The following is a 17,281-nucleotide window of genomic DNA, read 5'->3' on the forward strand; positions in this document are numbered from 1 at the left end:
AGTTTATTTCATATATTTACTGTACGATTAAAGAAAAAAAATGTTTGGCCTCGTGGGATTTAAAATGTTTGGGTATAATCTTGAATCCATTATTTCTCGTTAGGTTGGAATGATCAATGGTAAAATATTTATGTGCTTCAATGTTACTATATCCTTTGAAAATTTTGAACACCTCAATTAGGTCTCCTCTTATCCTACGCCTTGTTAAACTAAACAGGTTTAGTTCTTCCAGTCGTTCCTCATACCTATGCTTACTGCACAATCTTGGAATCATCTTTGTGACTCTGCGCTGTATCTTTTCTAGTTTTACAATGTCTTTTTTGTAATATGGTGACCAGAACTGTACACAGTATTCTGGATGAGGGCGCACCAGTGAGTTATATAAGGCAAGTATAACCTTTTCTGATTTAATTTCAAAGGTTCTTCCAATGAACCGTACTAATTTATTTGCCGTCTTTACTGTTTCTGTGCAGTGTTGACTCGGCTTTAGGTCGTTTGACACAACGACACCAAGATCTTTTCTTTATCAGCGGCGGAGGAAGAGGAGGAGGGAGGGATGGGTGTGATAATGAAAGGAAGGGCAATAAAGTGCTTCCTTCATTATTTTCCTACATTTTCTCTCTACCCCCTTCCTCTCCTTCCTTGTTGTTGTTGTTGTTGTTGTTGGTGGTGGTGGTGGTAGTGTTGTTGTTGGTTTTCTTGTTCTTGTCCCATTTGTTCTTGTTCTTGTTCTTCTTTTCTTTAATTTTATTATTCTTCTATTTATTACGTTAATTATTCTTTTTGTTGTTTTTCTCCTTTTTTTCTTTTCTTTCTTTTTTCTTTTTTTTTTTTTGTATTCTCTTATTATTTCCTATATAATTTTGTGACATTTATATCTATCTTGTAGTATCTTCGTATTTCATCTTAATTCTTGTTTTTTTCTTCTACTTCTTTCGTTTATTTCTTTTCCTTTCTTTTTTTCTGCATTCTATTTATTTTCTTTCATATAATTGAGTCCTATTTATCTTGTGGTATCTTCCTATTTCATCTCTTTTCTTATTTTCTTCATTTTCTTTATTTTTGTATCCTCCTATTCACTTTTTTTTGTATACATTTCTATGACGTCTATCTTCTTTTACTGCTATCTTTCTATTTCATCTCCATCTTTTCTTCTCTTTTTAGCATTCAATTGTTTTTATTTATTTATTTTTTTCGTATCCCACATTTTACCCTCTCTTTGGTATTTCCTCTCTTTTATCATTAATTACTGGGTAGTCTACTGCTTCTATCATGTCTGTTCTTCCATTTTCTTCCTTCTTATCACTTTTTTTTTCTAGATATCCTGTTAAAAGTTTTCCTTCTCCCTTTTTTTTTAGATATTTAAATTGTATAGTATTTTTTTTTTATCTAATCTTTTTATGTTCTACTTTTTAAGGATCGAATCTACCCATATTTTTGGGGGGATGTTATTGAAGTTTTTTTTTTTTTTTTTTTAAGATATTGTTTCTATCACTGATTTCCACATTTTTTTTTATTTTGTTTTATTACACACACACACACACACACACACACACACACACACACACACCTTCATACTCTTTGCTTAACATGAACCAAGAGAGAGAGAGAGAGAGAGAGAGAGAGAGAGAGAGAGAGAGAGAGAGAGAGAGAGAGAGAGAGAGAGAGAGAGAGAGAGAGAGAGAGAGAGAGAGAGAGAGAGAGAGAGAGAGAGAGAGAGAGAGAGAGAGAGAGAGAGAGAGAGAGAGACCTAAGACACCCTTCCTCCTCCCATTTTCTGACATTAAAAAGTAATGGAGGGAAGGGACACTTAGATTTTCATGAAAGTTATCTCACCACGAAAAATGGGATGGAGAGGGAAGGGAAGGAATGGGAGGGGGATGGGAGGTGTGAAGAGACAGAAGGAAGAGATAAAAATTAATGAGTGTGGGGAGAGGAGGAGAGGGGGAAAGCTTTAGTGTGTGTTTACAGGAAAGGGAGTGGCCAGAGGAGGAGGAGGAGGAGGGATGGCAGAGGGGGAGGCGAAGGAGGGAAGGGGAGAAGAGGGGGTGAATTTAGGAAGGGAGGGAAGGGAGAGGGTGAAGATACTAAGAGAGAGAGAGAGTGGGGGGAAAGGATGGGGAGGGGGGGCAGCCCGGTGGGGGTGAGGCATTGCTGAGGCAGTCACAGTGTTACGTTCCCTGCCAGAGGGTGAACGTGTGTGTATGTGTGCGTGCGCCTGGTAAGGAGGCCGCAAGTGTCTGTCCTTGGGTTCTGCACACTAATCTACTGTGTGTCTCCTGTCATCTGTCTGAACAGGTAAGGTGTGTGTGTGTGTGTGTGTGTGTGTGTGTGTGTGTGTGTGTGTGTGTGTGGTGGTTACATCTATCAATATTGTTCTTGCTTTTTGCTCTTGTTCTTGTTCTTGTTCTAGTTGTTGTAGTTGTTGTTCTGGGTTCTAGTCGTTGTTCTTGTTCTCCTTCTTCTTACTGTGCAGTGGCAAACATCGCGGCTTCGGTTTCAGTTGCAGGTTAATAAGTAAGAGCGGTACGATCTGATCTGATCTGAGGTGTGCTGCTGTGCTTCTTGCTTACGAAAAAAAATGTGATTTTATATTTATAACCTCAATAGTGTTCTTTAGCCTACTACTACTACTTCTACAACTACTACTACTGCTACTGCTGTTGCTGCTGCTGCTGATACTACTACTACAACTACTATAACTTAATGTTCTAAATATAATAAAAGTGAGTTTGGACGAATTATAAGTAAATGGAGGAGGAGGAGGAGGAGGAGGAGGAGGAGGAGGAGGAGGAGGAGGAGGAGGAGGAGGAGGAGGAGGAGGAGAAGAAGAATAAATTCTTTAGCAATCTTCAGTAATCTTCAACGGGCTTCGAGAGTCACGGGTCCTCCTCCTCCTCCTCCTCCTCCTCCTCCTCCTCCTCCTCCTCCTCCTCCTCAATATAATTGCGGGGATTGGTGTTGACTGAGTTTCTCTTTTAAAAGCACACACACACACACACACACACACACACACACACACACACACACACACACACACAGGCATAGTTTTCCCTGTTCAGTGCTACAAGACTTTCCTCCTTTCATGATCGAAACAATTCTCCAGGGCTGATATCATTACTTAAATAGATGGATGAGAGAGAGAGAGAGAGAGAGAGAGAGAGAGAGAGAGAGAGAGAGAGAGAGAGAGAGAGGGTAACGATGAAGTTGATGTTGATGTTATGGAGGATCTCTCTCTCTCTCTCTCTCTCTCTCTCTCTCTCTCTCTCTCTCTCTCTCTCTCTCTCTCTCTCGCTTAGAAAGGAATAAGAGATAAAAACCAACACCAATGAATATTAATGAAAAAAAAGATAACATTGCATTATTCTTGCTAGAGAAACAAATCCAATCAGTAACTTGAACAGGTATTACAATCACGACGCCACTCAATATTTCCCACTAATGCAGCAGTAAGCACACGGCGAGGGAAATATAATACAAGATGAACAACAACAACAACAATAATAATAATAATAATAATAATAATAATAATAACAATAATAATGATAATGATAATAATAATGATAGTAATAATAATAATAATAATAATAATAATAATAATAATAATAATAACAATAGCAATAATAATGATAATAATTAGGGAAGAAACGTCAATTAATCTATCCGTTATTAATTCTTGTCATGGACCATCATCCTTCATACGAAAAAAAAAAAGAAAAAAAAAAAAACTCTTAATAATAACCTAACCTAATTTAACCAAACTGAACATAGCGTAATCTAACTTAACCAAACTTAACCAATCCTAACCTAACCTAACCTAACCTAACCTAACATAGCGTAATCTAACTTAACCAAACTTAACCAATCCTAACCTAACCTAACCAAACCTAACTTAACCTAACTTAATCAAACCTAACCAAAGCAAACATCACCTCCACAACGTCAAAAGCTCTAGTTAAAGTTACACGAGTTCTTAAGGCTGTTTTTACGGTTCGAGTGAAAGATTAACAAATTTCTACATTATGAACAGGAGAAACACTCTTGAAAACACGGCTAATCATCTCTGTGGTCTTTGAAAATTGTTTGGATGCAAGAACAACGTCGTTTCTGAATACAGGTCATAGTGAAATCTGGTGTAGATAATACCATACTGAAGTTGATATAAATTCGCTTTGTAGTCAGATACAACGCACCACAGCCGAACCGATCCTGTCATAACCACAGCCACCGGCATCCGTTCTCGATTTGGAACTCTGTCGCAGGAAGCCAAACGAGAGATGTGTCTGCTTCATCTACATTAACTGAATCTGACGTGATTGTTTTTTTCTCTTCTTTGTTTAGTAATTGTTGTGTCACTCCTCATTGCCTCATTGTCCGCCACAGTGTTAGTGAATTGCCAAAGCAAACTGATCTCCACTTTGTTAAGTTTCCTGCAAAACATCCGCTTTTGTCGTATAGTATCGACATATTTGAATAACAAGTGATTATAATGTTTTTTTTTTTTTTTTTTTTTCATAATTGGAGATTCGTTTCTCAGTGTCCTCTGCAAAGTGTTAACAGACAGCCGAACCAAACTGCTCTCCAAGTCTGTCAGGTTTTCCACAAAGCTTCAAAGTCCACACGTACAAAAGTGTTCGTTGTACAGTATTCGGTGCTTTGAGGATGCTGAGTGTGTACCGACACTTGGGGCCGCGGCAGTCCACTTAGGAAGAAACTGACGAACTGGGAACCTAGAAACAATTAACCTCAGATCATGGCTATGTCCCTTGGTCTTTTATATTATGTGTGATCTCTCCATCTATCTTTCTATGTACCAGGCCGGCAGTACCACACGCGGTGGCCCAGAAAAAGCACCACCCACTAGAATTTAATAATTAAGCGAAATATGTGGCAACTGCCGAAACTTCACGACAGATACGAGTAGATGTTTATTAGATGATGCCAGGGCACTACGGGGTACATTACATTATTAAGACTATAAATGATGACTAAACAACACAAAGAATATCAAAGCAAGAATAAAATTAAACACCAGTTGCACGAATATGTGTGTGTGTGTGTGTGTGTGTGTGTGTGTGTGTGAGAGAGAGAGAGAGAGAGAGAGAGAGAGAGAGAGAGAGAGAGAGAGAGAGAGAGAGAGAGAGAGAGAGAGAGAGAGAGAGAGAGAGAGAGAGAGAGAGAGAGAGAGAGAGAGAGAGAGAGAGAGAGAGAGAGAGAGAGCCTTCGCCGGATGTGTTTTAGAGACTATCACAGCGTCGTGTCCTGGGCGATAAAGTGTCTTGTCGCAACACCTCTACTGTCACAACGCAACCTTTCAAAGAGTGCGTTTGGAAATTAACAGATGATCACACACACACACACACACACACACACACACACACACACACACACACACACACACACACAGCCCTTGCCTGCCACTCGATAAGCACAGTTTGGAATCCCCTTCCATTACTACTAACGAGCGCTAATTCGCCGTAATAAATGTTCGTCGAAGGAAGGAAAACTAAAGCAGATAACTAGCTACGGAAATTACAGAAAATAGGAAAAGAAAAGAGGAAAATTCTCTCTCTCTCTCTCTCTCTCTCTCTCTCTCTCTCTCTCTCTCTCTCTCTCTCTCTCTCTCGCTTCGTGATCCTGAATCAGAGAAGCATCGAGTGAGTGTGAGTCATGAAGGCGGCGAGGCTACGTACAGGTGACATCAGGTTCAGTATTCGTAACTTCACCTGTCTGACGCAAGTAACTCATCAATCTTCAGTGTGTATTCTGAAACACTTCTGTGCCGCACCTCCACTACATTTAAAAGGGTCAGGTAATTTAAGATGCACGGGTTTTTAAGGGTGTTTTATGGTTCTAGAGACAGATTTTTAAACTATTAATAAAAAAAAACACTAGAAAGCCCGGCTAATCATCCCTGTGGCCTTGGAAGATTGCTGTGAGGGCAAAGTGTTTATGAATACGAACCTTACTCTTCTTTCTATTCCCAGTTCCTCAGGTGTGGAGGTAACGCCGCGATGAGGAGGAGAGGCATGGTGGCGGCGGTGGTGCTGGCTGTGGTGATCGCCGCGGTGTGTGGGGAGCAGCAGAGCCAGGGGCAGGAGTGTAGGGCGCAGAGGACGTGTGACAAATGCATCCAAACGAAAGGGTGTTCGTGGTGCATCAATCCCCAGGTGAGTGAAGGCCTTGCAGAGTTTACAGTGCATGTACGTTGCGGGTCAAGTACATTTAAAAATCTGGGTAAAAATGTGGGTAACGTAAGTACATTTAAGAATGAGACAGATGCATATGAACTTCCAGGTGACTTCGGCAATAGTGAGATTGTTTTGCTCTCTGTACACAGCTGGGGAAATGGCTTTTAGGTTTTTGTAGATGAAGTAGATTTTCACCAGAATTCTCTCACTTGACGAAACACAGACAACCTGTAGCCACACATACCGTTTTCGTGGTCAAAGAATTAATTGTCTGATATGTTGGCATCCAGTTGAAATGCTCCCGCTCGCCTTTCCTCACCTTTCCTAACATCGATGAGACAATGGTCAGTGTTCAGAAACGCTCATCTCGACTATTTACAAAGACTAAAGAGATGATTAACCGGGTTCTGAAGGGTGTTTCTCCTCTTAAAAAATAATAGAAATCTTGTCATGCTGTCACTAGAACCATAAATACATCCTTAAAAACCCGTGTAGCCTCGCCATGACTATTTTAAAAGACCAGAAATGATTAGCGGGGTTCTCAAGAGTGTTTCTAAAGTTCATAATGTAGAAACCTTGTTAATGTCACTATAACTGTAAGAAACTACCCTTAAAACTCCGTGTTGCTTTAACTACAGACTTTGGAGGGTTGTGGATGGAAGTGAGGCGGAGGGTTTCAGAATATGGTCCTTTTCACCTCACAGAGCGGGGATCACTGCCAACTTGCCGCCAACTTTAATGCATCCTTCTGTAACGCCAATGACATCAGGAACCCACACAACACCGTGACACTGGTACAGAACGAGGAGCTAACAGGTGAGTGGTACTAGTGGTAGCGGTAGTTGTAGGAGGAGGACGAGGAGAAAGGGTTGCAGTAGTAGTAGTAGTAGTAGTAGTAGTAGTAGTAGTAGTAGTAGTAGTAGTAGTAATGGTAGTGGGAGAAGTAGTGTTAACAGTACTACATTAATAATGGTGGGGGTGGGAGGAGGAGGAGGAGGAGAACGAGTAGTAGTAGTAGTAGTAGTAGTAGTAGTAGTAGTAGTAGTAGTAGCAGCATAAGAACATAAGAACATAAAAAAATAAGGGAAGCTGCAAGAAGCCACCAGGCCTACACGTGGCAGTCCTTGTATGAAATATACCTACCTATTTCCACCTATTGTCCCCATCCATAAATCCGTCTAATCTTCCCTTAAAGCTCCCTAATGTCTTAGCATTAACAACTTGATTACTGAGTCCGTTCCATTCATCTACCACTCTATTTGAGAACCAATTTCTTCCTATTTATTTCTTAACCTAAAATTTTCAAGCTTGAACCCTGTATCTCATTAATCTCTTCCCTCATACTGTAGCTGGTTTCTGTGCAGTACGTGCTGTGGCTAGCGGTGTGTGGCGAAACAAAATCACAGTAGTCAGAACCTCAATGTTTACTGCTGCTTCAAATTCTCTTGTGTTAACTCTTTTCTTCCTTCATTAGACTCTGCTGCTCCATAAACGCCTTCACTTATCTATTTGTTTATTCTATTTTATTTATTTATTTATTTATATTTTTCCCCCCTACCACCTCTGCCATCTCCCATCCGACAACCTGCTCCTCGCGGCGTGCCAGGCACAATCCAGAAGAACAGGAAAGAATGGGACAAAAACGCGGAGATTTACCAACTAAAGCCACAAAGAGTGAAGCTCCAGCTGCGCAAGGGTGAGGCCCAAACATCCCTGCCACCACCCAGGCTCCTAACCTAACCCAACCTAACCTAACCTATCCCTATCCTATCTGACCTAATCTTACCTAGCCTAACAACCTAATCTAACCTAACCTAATCTAGCTTAACCTAACATAATTCGTAAAGTCAAGTTGATTTTCAGCCATGATTTAATTAACGAATTTTAAACTCTCTCTCTCTCTCTCTCTCTCTCTCTCTCTCTCTCTCCTGTTCCTCGCGCCCCACGCTCAGGGATGCCACAGAAACTGGACATCAAGTACCGGCGCGCCCTTGACTACCCCGTCGACCTGTACTACCTCATGGACCTCTCCAACTCCATGAAGGACGACAAGGAGCATCTGGCCAACGCGGGCGCTATTCTGGCAGAGACCATGAGGAACCTTACAACGCAGTTCACCCTCGGCTTCGGCTCCTTCGTGGACAAGGTCATGATGCCTTTCACCAACACCACCCAGCTCCAGTAAGAGAGAGAGAGAGAGAGAGAGAGAGAGAGAGAGAGAGAGAGAGAGAGAGAGAGAGAGAGAGAGAGAGAGAGAGAGAGAGAGAGAGAGAGAGAGAGAGAGAGAGAGAGAGAGAGAGAGAGAGAGAGAGAGAGAGAGAGAGAGAGAGAGAGAGAGAGAGAGAGAGAATGTGTGTGTGTGTGTGTGTGTTATCAAGTTATCGTATTATCATTATTTATGCAAGAAAGGCTCCGACCAATGAGAACACTGGCGAGAAATAAAGCCACTTAAGGTACTAGACAAGTCCAAAATTACCAGGAAGTGTCTTGAAACTTCCCTTTTGAAGGAGTTTAGGTCATAGGCCGAAAGAGATGCAGAAGCAGGCAGGGAGTTCCAGAGCTAACCAATAAAGGTGATGAAAGACTGAGAATACTGACTGACTCTTGATTCAGTGAGTGGAAAGAAAAGGAGTGAGAACAAGTAGAAAGTCTTGTGGAGCGAGGCCGTGGAATAGGGGTGGGAGGGGAGGCATGCAGTTAGCAAGATCAGAAGAGCAGTTAGCGTGAAAGTAGCGTCAGGAGATAACACCAGATGCAACACTGCGGTGAAGACAGCACACCACTTTTTCATTTTACTTTCACCTTCTTTTCTTTCCCTCTCCTAATTTTCTTTTCATTCCCTCTCTACATACATTACTCCTTTTAATAATTCCCCTTCGTTTAGATACGTTTTCTTCATCCCTTACCTCTTACATGGGTCTAAGTCAGGATAATCGTCATGGTGGTGGTAACGTGTTGTGTTGTGTTGTGTTGCAGTAATTCAGCCCCGTGCGCCGGCTGTGCCCCCCTTACTCCTTCAGGAATGACATGAAGCTTAGTCAGGACCACGCAGCCTTCACGGTAAACGACAATCATACGTACCTGGCTGTCTCTTCGTCTGTCTGTCTGTCTGTCAGGCTGGCTGTCTGTCTGTCTGGCTGGCTGAGCGTCTCTGTTTTGGTTCCCCTCCTCCTCCTCCTCCTCCTCCTCCTCGAGTTCTTTCTTCTGCTCTTCCTCTTCTTGCCCTTGTTGTTGTTGTTGTTGTTGTTGTTGTTGTTGTTGTTGTTTTTCGTTCTTGTTCTTCCTAATTATAATTTTCTTGTTTTTTGTTTTATTTTATTTGTTTGTTTCCTCCTCTTTCTTCTTCTTTTCTTCTTTTGCTCTCCTTCCTGTTCCTCCTCCGCATCATTCCCCGCCTTCCTCCTCCTCCTCCTCTTCCTCTTCTTCTTCTTCTTCTTCTTCCTCCTCCTCCTCCTCCTCCTCCTCCTCCTCCTCCTCATCATCATCATCACCATCATCATCAACATCACCACCACCATAAATGAAATAAGAATAATGATCAATACTCTTATTTTTCACCACCACCACCACCACCACCACCACCACCACCACCACGTTCTCAAGGATATTTTCCCCCTTCTAATTGGCAGCATGGAATTGTTGTTAGACCATCACTAGAATCATGAAAACAGCCTTGAAACAAACCGTAATAGCTTCCACTACTGCCTGTGAAAAGTGGAGAATCCTTTGCTAATTAAATGATCACTACTGGAATCATGTAAAATACTCTTCAAAGCCACAATAACTTCCACTACACCCCCACTACCACTACCACCACCACCAGGAGCAAGTGTCCAACGCCCAGATCTCTGGCAACCTGGACCATCCCGAGGGCGGGTTCGATGCACTGATGCAGGCCATGGTGTGCACAGATCAGATTGGGTGGCGGGACAAGGTGCGCCACATTCTCGTCTTCTCCACTGACGCGAAGTTCCATCACGCTGGCGACGGACGGGTGAGCGAGAGCGAGAGAGAGAGAGAGAGAGAGAGAACATCACCTTTGTTATAATCCCTTATACCACAGAAAGGCCTCTATCAGATCTATCTTAACCTACGCCTCTCTAAGGAATGCTAAAGAAAACTTCACTACTACTACCACCACCATCACAACCACCACCACCGCTCTTTAGTAGACATCCTGCTCCTACATCCCCCCTTCCCCCTCTAGCTGGCAGGGGTGGTGGAGCCCAATGATGAGAAGTGTCACCTGAACGAAGACAACGAGTACACGGCCTTTGACAAGTACGACTACCCATCCATTGCACAGGTGAGAACGACTACCCATCCATTGCACAGGTGAGAACGACTACCCATCCATTGCACAGGTGAGAACGACTACCCATCCATTGCACAGGTGAGAACGACGCTTACGAGAAACGCTTTGCTCCCTCACCACGACTATTTCCAAAGGTCACAGAGACGATTAGCCGTGTTCTCAAAAGTGTTTCTCCTGCTAGTAATATAGAAATCTGATTATGCTGTCACTGGAACCATAAATACGCCCTTGAAAACCCGTGTAGCCTCACCACGACTATTTTCAAAGGTCAAAGAGACGATTAACCGGGTTCTCAAGAGTGTTTTCCTGTTAATCATGTAGAGAGCTTGTTAATTTGTCACTAAATCCATAAAAAGAAAAAAAAAAAACACTGACGACAAGAACAGTAGCATCAAAACCACCATGACCGCCAGTCCCAATCACAATCACCCTTCAATTCAAGCCGTCCATCTGTCTGCAGCCACCTGTAGGCCTGATGGCAACTTGCAGCTTCCCTCATTTTCTTACGTTCCTTTGTCTTTGCAGATCAACAAAGTGGCAGAGGAAAAGAACATCAACATCATCTTCGCCGTGCTGCAGAACGAGAGACTCTACCGCGAACTTCAGCAACAGATCAAAACCTCTTCCTTTGGCTTGCTGGAGGAAGGATCGGCGAACGTGGTGGACCTCATCAAGGAACAGTACAATGTAAGAGGGGCAGGCACAGGTGGTAGGCACGGGGAGGGTGGAGGGCAGGCACAGGGGGCAGGCACAGTGGAGGAGACGCAAGGGACAGGCACTGGGGGCAGGCACATGGGACAAGGAAAGGAGGGCAGGCACAGGGGGCTGGCACAGGGAGGCAGGCACAGGGGGACAGACACAGGGGGGCAGGCACAGAGGGGCAGGCATCGGTGGTTGAGGCAGGGGAACAAGAAGGAGGAGGAGGAGGAGGAGGAGGAGGAGGAGGTAGTAATAATAATAGTATTAGAAGAATATTCATATAAAAAAAAAAAAAAAAAAAAAAAAAAAATATATATATATATATATATATATATATATATATATATATATATATATATATATATATATATATATATATATATATATATATATATATATATATCAATCGAAAAGTGTATTTTAAATGTATTTTATTTTAAAGTTAAGCATGATTAATATCTATGCTGCACTCTTACGAAATCTAAATAATATTTTAACTATATACAATGATTTTTTTATTCAAGTAAAGAACATATCCCTTTTAACATATAACATTTTTTATTGTTTTTTTTTTTTTGCTTTTTTTTAACACAGGTCTGCTGGACCTATAAAAAACTTAAAAAATTTTTCGATTAAAAATTTTCCTCTAATGTTACATATAATGATTAAATCATCAATAGTGGAAGAAGAATATTGGTATAAAAATTATACATCAATCGAAAAGTGTGTTTTAAGTGCCTTCATTTTATTTTAAAGTGAAATAAGATTATTTTCCATCCTGCACTCCTAAGAACTCTGAATAGTATTTCAATTCTCTCTCTCTCTCTCTCTCTCTCTCTCTCTCTCTCTCTCTCTCTCTCTCTCTCTCTCTCTCTCTCTCTCTCTCTCTCTCTCTCTCTCTCTCTCTCTCTCTCTCTCTCTCACGGTATTGGTTCCACAGAGCATCTCGAGCAGCGTGTCCCTCACAGACAATAGCACCAGCGCCATCACCATCAAGTACAGCTCCTCCTGCAAGGGGAGTGTGGTCAGGGAGACCAGGGACTGTGACGGCATTAGCGAGGACGACGAGGTAACCTTCAACCTGGAGATCACGGTAAGATTGTGCCTTCTTCATCGTCTCCTTCACCACCTCCTTCACGCTTCCTTCGCTTACCGTATAAAACAGAGGGGATAAATCAGAGGGGAATATAAGGAATATAAGACAAAGAGGAGTAAACAAAAAGAGGGACTTTAACCAGGTGTTCCATTTCAGGCCAACACGTGTTCGGGTGGGGAGCAATCCATTGTGGAGGTGAAGACTCTGGAGGCGAGCGTGATTCTTGAGATTGAACTCCTGTGTACCTGTGACTGCCCCCTTGATGTAAGTGTTGGAGAGAGAGAGAGAGAGAGAGAGAGAGAGAGAGAGAGAGAGAGAGAGAGAGAGAGAGAGAGAGAGAGAGAGAGAGAGAGAGAGAGAGAGAGAGAGAGAGAGAGAGAGAGTGTGTGTGTGTGTGTGTGTGTGTGTGTGTGTGTGTGTGTGTGTGTGTGTGTGTGTGTGTGTGTGTGGATGAAGTCAAGACCACCACCACCACCACCACCACCACCACCACCACCACCACCACCACCAGGGAAGTTTAGTTATTACAGATTGACTAGGAAGCTTCCGTGACAGATGGATGGATGCATACACAGACAGACAGGTACCTTACTGACCAGAGATTACTCGCACATGACACTATGCATATTATAATTCCAAAGACTAGCATGGTACGGCAAATCACTCATACACCAAACGCACAAAGAAAAAAAGAGGAAAAAAAAAAATAATGCGCACACACACACACACACTTCTCTCTGCTTGTTTCTCCTCGCCAGGTTTCCAGCTCACAGTGCAAAAACGGCGGCTCCCTGACATGCGGCGTGTGCGAGTGCCCGAGTGGCTTTTACGGAGAGGAGTGTCAGTGTGCGAGTGGCGGCGAGTCCCAAGATATAAGGCAAGTCTGGGAATGAGCACCTCCGCAACGTTCAAGGCTTTAGTTGAACGGTATATGCATTTTAAAGGGTGTTTTTGGGGCTCTAGTGACAGATTAAGAGGCTTTCTACACTATGGACGGGAGAAAAACGTTTGAGATCCCGTTTAATCATCTTTATGGCCTTTCAGAAAAGTCGTGGTGAGAGATTACAGTGTTTCATTATACAAGCCATGGCTGCATCATCGCACTCCTTCCTTCCTTCGTGTCTTCCTCCACTTCAAATTCTGTTGATAAGTTTCCTCATCACTTCACACATGACCAAATCATCACAACCAACTCATTCCCAACCCACCATACCTTTGCACACACCTTCGGCCATCACACACACACACACACACACACACACTCATCTTTCACTCTTGCTCTGCTTAATTTCTTCCTTCATATCTTCTGCCTCTAAGGTTCCTCAGCCCCAGTGTTGTGCTGCTCTGTATCGCTTTGCTCTCTCACCACGACTATTTTCCAAAGCTACAGATATCTCAAGAGTGTTTCTCCTGTGAATAATGAAGAAATTTTGCATTCTGTCAGTAGAACCTTAAAAACAACCTTGAAAACCAGCGTAGCTTCAACTAGAGCCTAGAGGTTTTTGAATGTAGTGAAGGTGCAGCTCTCTCTCTCTCTCTCTCTCTCTCTCTCTCTCTCTCTCTCTCTCTCTCTCTCTCTCTCTCTTGTTTAATACCAGGCCTTCGGTAGCACAATGACATGACTCAGCGGTGTACTTCTCCCACACAGCGAGATCCACGACCAGACCAGCAAGTGCATGGCCAGCGAGACGGACACAAGGCCTTGCTCGGGGCGCGGCGCCTGCAAGTGTGGCGTCTGCAACTGTTTCAAGCCTGTGAGTCACCTATCTTTCCCCTTCCCTCCCTCCCTGCCTCTCACTCTGCCTGCTTCTCACCCTCGAGCTTCCCTGGTAATGTTTTGCCCTTAACTTGTAGAAACATGTTACGTCTAATGACCGTATTCTGAAACACTTCTGTGCCGCACACCACTACAATTTAAAAGGTTCTAGTTGAAATGACACGGGTTTTTAAGGGTGTTTTTACCGTTTTAGTGACAGGTGAACAAGATTTCCACATTATTAAAAAGAGAAACGCATTTTACCGTTCTAGTGACAGGTGAACAAGATTTCCCCATTATTAAGAGGAGAAACACTTTTGAGAAATGGGCTAATAATTCTGTAGCCTCGGAGAATAATCATGGCGAGGGAACAAAAAGCTTTCCTGAACACGGGTGGGTCTACATAAACACTACAGTGGAAGTAACTCTCGTGTACAGGGAGTGCCGCGTGTAGGCCTGATGGCTTCTTGCAGCTTCCCTTATTTCTTATCTTCTTGTACAGAAACGTTTAGCTGTCTCACCCCGACTACTTTGAAAGACCACGGAGATGAGTACTCAGCTCTCAAAACTGTTTCTCCTGATAATAATATAGAAACTGTCACTAAAATCATAAAAAAAAAACTTTAAAACCCGTGTAACTTCATCTCGATCCTTTGGAGAGAGAGAGAGAGAGAGAGAGAGAGAGAGAGAGAGAGAGAGAGAGAGAGAGAGAGAGAGAGAGAGAGAGAGAGAGAGAGAGAGAGAAATGAAGGTGGAGCGCAGAAGTATTTCATGTTACTGAGCGCGATCTTTCATTCCTCTTTCTGTGTGTGTGTGTGTGTGTGTGTGTGTGTGTGTGTGTGTGTGTGTGTGTGTGTGTGTGTGTGTGTGTGTGTGTGTGTGTGTGTGTGTGTGTGTGTTTCCTCCACTCTGAGGCACACACCCACACCTCCCTCCCTCCTCACCTGTCTTGCCTTCCTCATGCAGGGGCGCCTTGAGCACAGCAGCTCTTGAGTGGCGCCTCTTTACACGCCACACCAGTAGTTCTGCTTGCATGACTGTAGCTGATGGCAGAACAAGATATGCACACACTAGGCATCACGCTTTTTCTTGTTATTGTTCTTCTCTTTGTTTTTCTCCTTTTCTTTTTTTCTTCTATTTTCTTCTCTTTCTCTTTCTCCTTCTTCTTCTTCGAGATCTTGTCACAACCGCTACAGGTCAAACACTCCACTATATTTATATTCCACTAATGTAATGGTGACGGTAAACAATTCCTTACAAAACTCAAACTTGCCAGCTTGGTAATGTCTTTCATGGTGACAGTAGGGGGTGATCTTTCTCTGTCGCTTCTGCAGGAGGAGGTGTCCGGGACTTACTGCCAGTGTAATAAGCGGAAATGCATGAGCTCTAACAAGCTGGAGTGCTCAGGTCATGGCACATGTGACTGCAACGAGTGTAGATGTAATGAGGGATACTCTGGCGTCCACTGTCATTGTAACGACCAAGACTGCATCCCGACAGGTGTGTTGGCAATACCGTTGAAAAGACAAGGTACAGGCACTACTGGTAGCAACCACATAAAAGGAATAGAAGGCTACCATAAAGCTAGAGAGAGAGAGAGAGAGAGAGAGAGAGAGAGAGAGAGAGAGAGAGAGAGAGAGAGAGAGAGAGAGAGAGAGAGAGAGAGAGAGAGAGAGAGAGAGAGAGAGAGAGAGAGAGAGAGAGAGAGAGAGAGAGAGAGAGTTTATCTATTCACTTATCATTTTATTTTATTTATTTATCTATTTATTAATTTATGTTATTTATTTGTTTATTTGTTAATTTGTCTATTTATTGTGTGTGTGTGTGTGTGTGTGTGTGTGTGTGTGTGTGTGTGTGTGTGTGTGTGTGTGTGTGTGTGTGTGTGTGTGTGTGTGTGTGTGTGTGTGTGTGTGTGTGTGTGTGTGTGTGTGTGTGTGTGTGTGTTTATGTGGTGCTGACTGTCGCCTCCTGCAGGGTCTGAAGAGGCGTGCTCGGGCCACGGCAAGTGTGATTGTGGCCGTTGCATCTGTGACCAGCAGAAGAACGTCACCTACACGGGCCGCTTCTGTGAGGACTGCCTGGTGAGCATCCCTGTCTCCTGCACTCCTCGATACTTCACCCCTGCCCGCCTAACCCTTTCATTACTACTTGGTACACCTTTCCTTAATCATCAGTCACTCAGGGACATTTTCACTCGTTGTACAGCCGTCTTCAAGCACAATACTAGCTAGAAATTGTAGAATCTGTTCCTTTTCATCTACTTCTTTTGAATGGTGAAAGATTTCTTACATTCCTCTCGGTGCTGTGAATTGTTGCATATCAATGAAACAGATGAACATGTCATCCCTCAACCTTTTTACTTTCTTTTCCTTGCCTTCTTATTATTTATTTATTTATTTATTTTATTTTTTTTATTTCTTGCCCTCTGAGACTTTTCCCTGCCCTCTCAAACATTTCGTCTCTCAACATTTTGGTTCTCTCTTTTTCTTGACGTCTTAAAGTCCGGATGAAAAGATTTTTCTGAAGATTACAGAATTTTTAAAACATGAAAAGTAGAAAATATTTATATAAAAAGTTATATTAATTAATGAAGTGTTGTCTTTTTACTTTCAAAATTTTATTTAAAAGAGAAGTGTTGATACAGTTAAATATTACTATCTACGCACCGTTCCGGTGAACTCAAGAGAATATCGACATAAGCAGAACGTGTTTCTTGTAAGGAACATGTTTGAGATTGAAATTTTAAAAATATTTTTAAAACCTTTTTTTCTTTATCCCGGCGCTATGAAACCATTTTTTTCTTTAAAACTTTTCCTTGAACTCTTACAAAGTTTTATCCTGCTCTCTCAGTCTTTCTTTTCCCTGCTCTCTTGGTCTCTATTTTCCCTGCTCTCTTAGTCTCTTTCTTTTCCCTGCTCTCTTAGTCTCTTTCTTTTCCCTGCTCTCATAGTCTCTTTCTTTTCCCTGCTCGCGTAGTCTCTTTCTTTTCCCTGCCCTCTTAGTCTCTTTCTTTTCCCTGCTCTCTTAATATCTTTGCATCTGTAACACGGCGTCTCGTGCTTCAGAGTTGTGGTGGAGGGAAGTGCAAAAAGTTCAGAGACTGTGTGCAGTGTTTCCACTTTGGGATTGGCCCACTCAAGGACAACTGCGAACAGTGCGAATTCTCCAAAGCTGTGGAGAATCTGGATGGTAAGTCTCTCTCTCTCTCTCTCTCTCTCTCTCTC

General features: G+C 42.7%; 1 protein-coding gene across 1 annotated transcript in view; it reads left to right on the top strand.

Annotated features, from left to right (window-relative positions):
• Nucleotides 1-2,139: 2,139 nt before the first annotated feature.
• LOC135105125 (integrin beta-PS-like) overlaps nt 2,140-17,281 on the top strand; it is an 18,605-nt gene continuing 3,463 nt past the window's right edge. Inside the window, 17 exon segments of the mRNA XM_064013143.1 lie at nt 2,140-2,298; nt 5,988-6,170; nt 6,896-7,007; nt 7,798-7,887; nt 8,144-8,372; nt 9,168-9,190; nt 9,193-9,251; nt 10,015-10,185; nt 10,399-10,497; nt 11,032-11,193; nt 12,146-12,298; nt 12,458-12,565; nt 13,060-13,182; nt 13,954-14,055; nt 15,392-15,557; nt 16,032-16,138; nt 17,123-17,246. Coding sequence (XP_063869213.1) covers nt 6,015-6,170; nt 6,896-7,007; nt 7,798-7,887; nt 8,144-8,372; nt 9,168-9,190; nt 9,193-9,251; nt 10,015-10,185; nt 10,399-10,497; nt 11,032-11,193; nt 12,146-12,298; nt 12,458-12,565; nt 13,060-13,182; nt 13,954-14,055; nt 15,392-15,557; nt 16,032-16,138; nt 17,123-17,246 — 1,984 coding nt within the window. The 5' untranslated portion in view covers nt 2,140-2,298; nt 5,988-6,014.

Source organism: Scylla paramamosain, chromosome 11 (assembly GCF_035594125.1).
Source record: "Scylla paramamosain isolate STU-SP2022 chromosome 11, ASM3559412v1, whole genome shotgun sequence".
Classification (NCBI taxonomy): domain Eukaryota; kingdom Metazoa; phylum Arthropoda; class Malacostraca; order Decapoda; family Portunidae; genus Scylla; species Scylla paramamosain.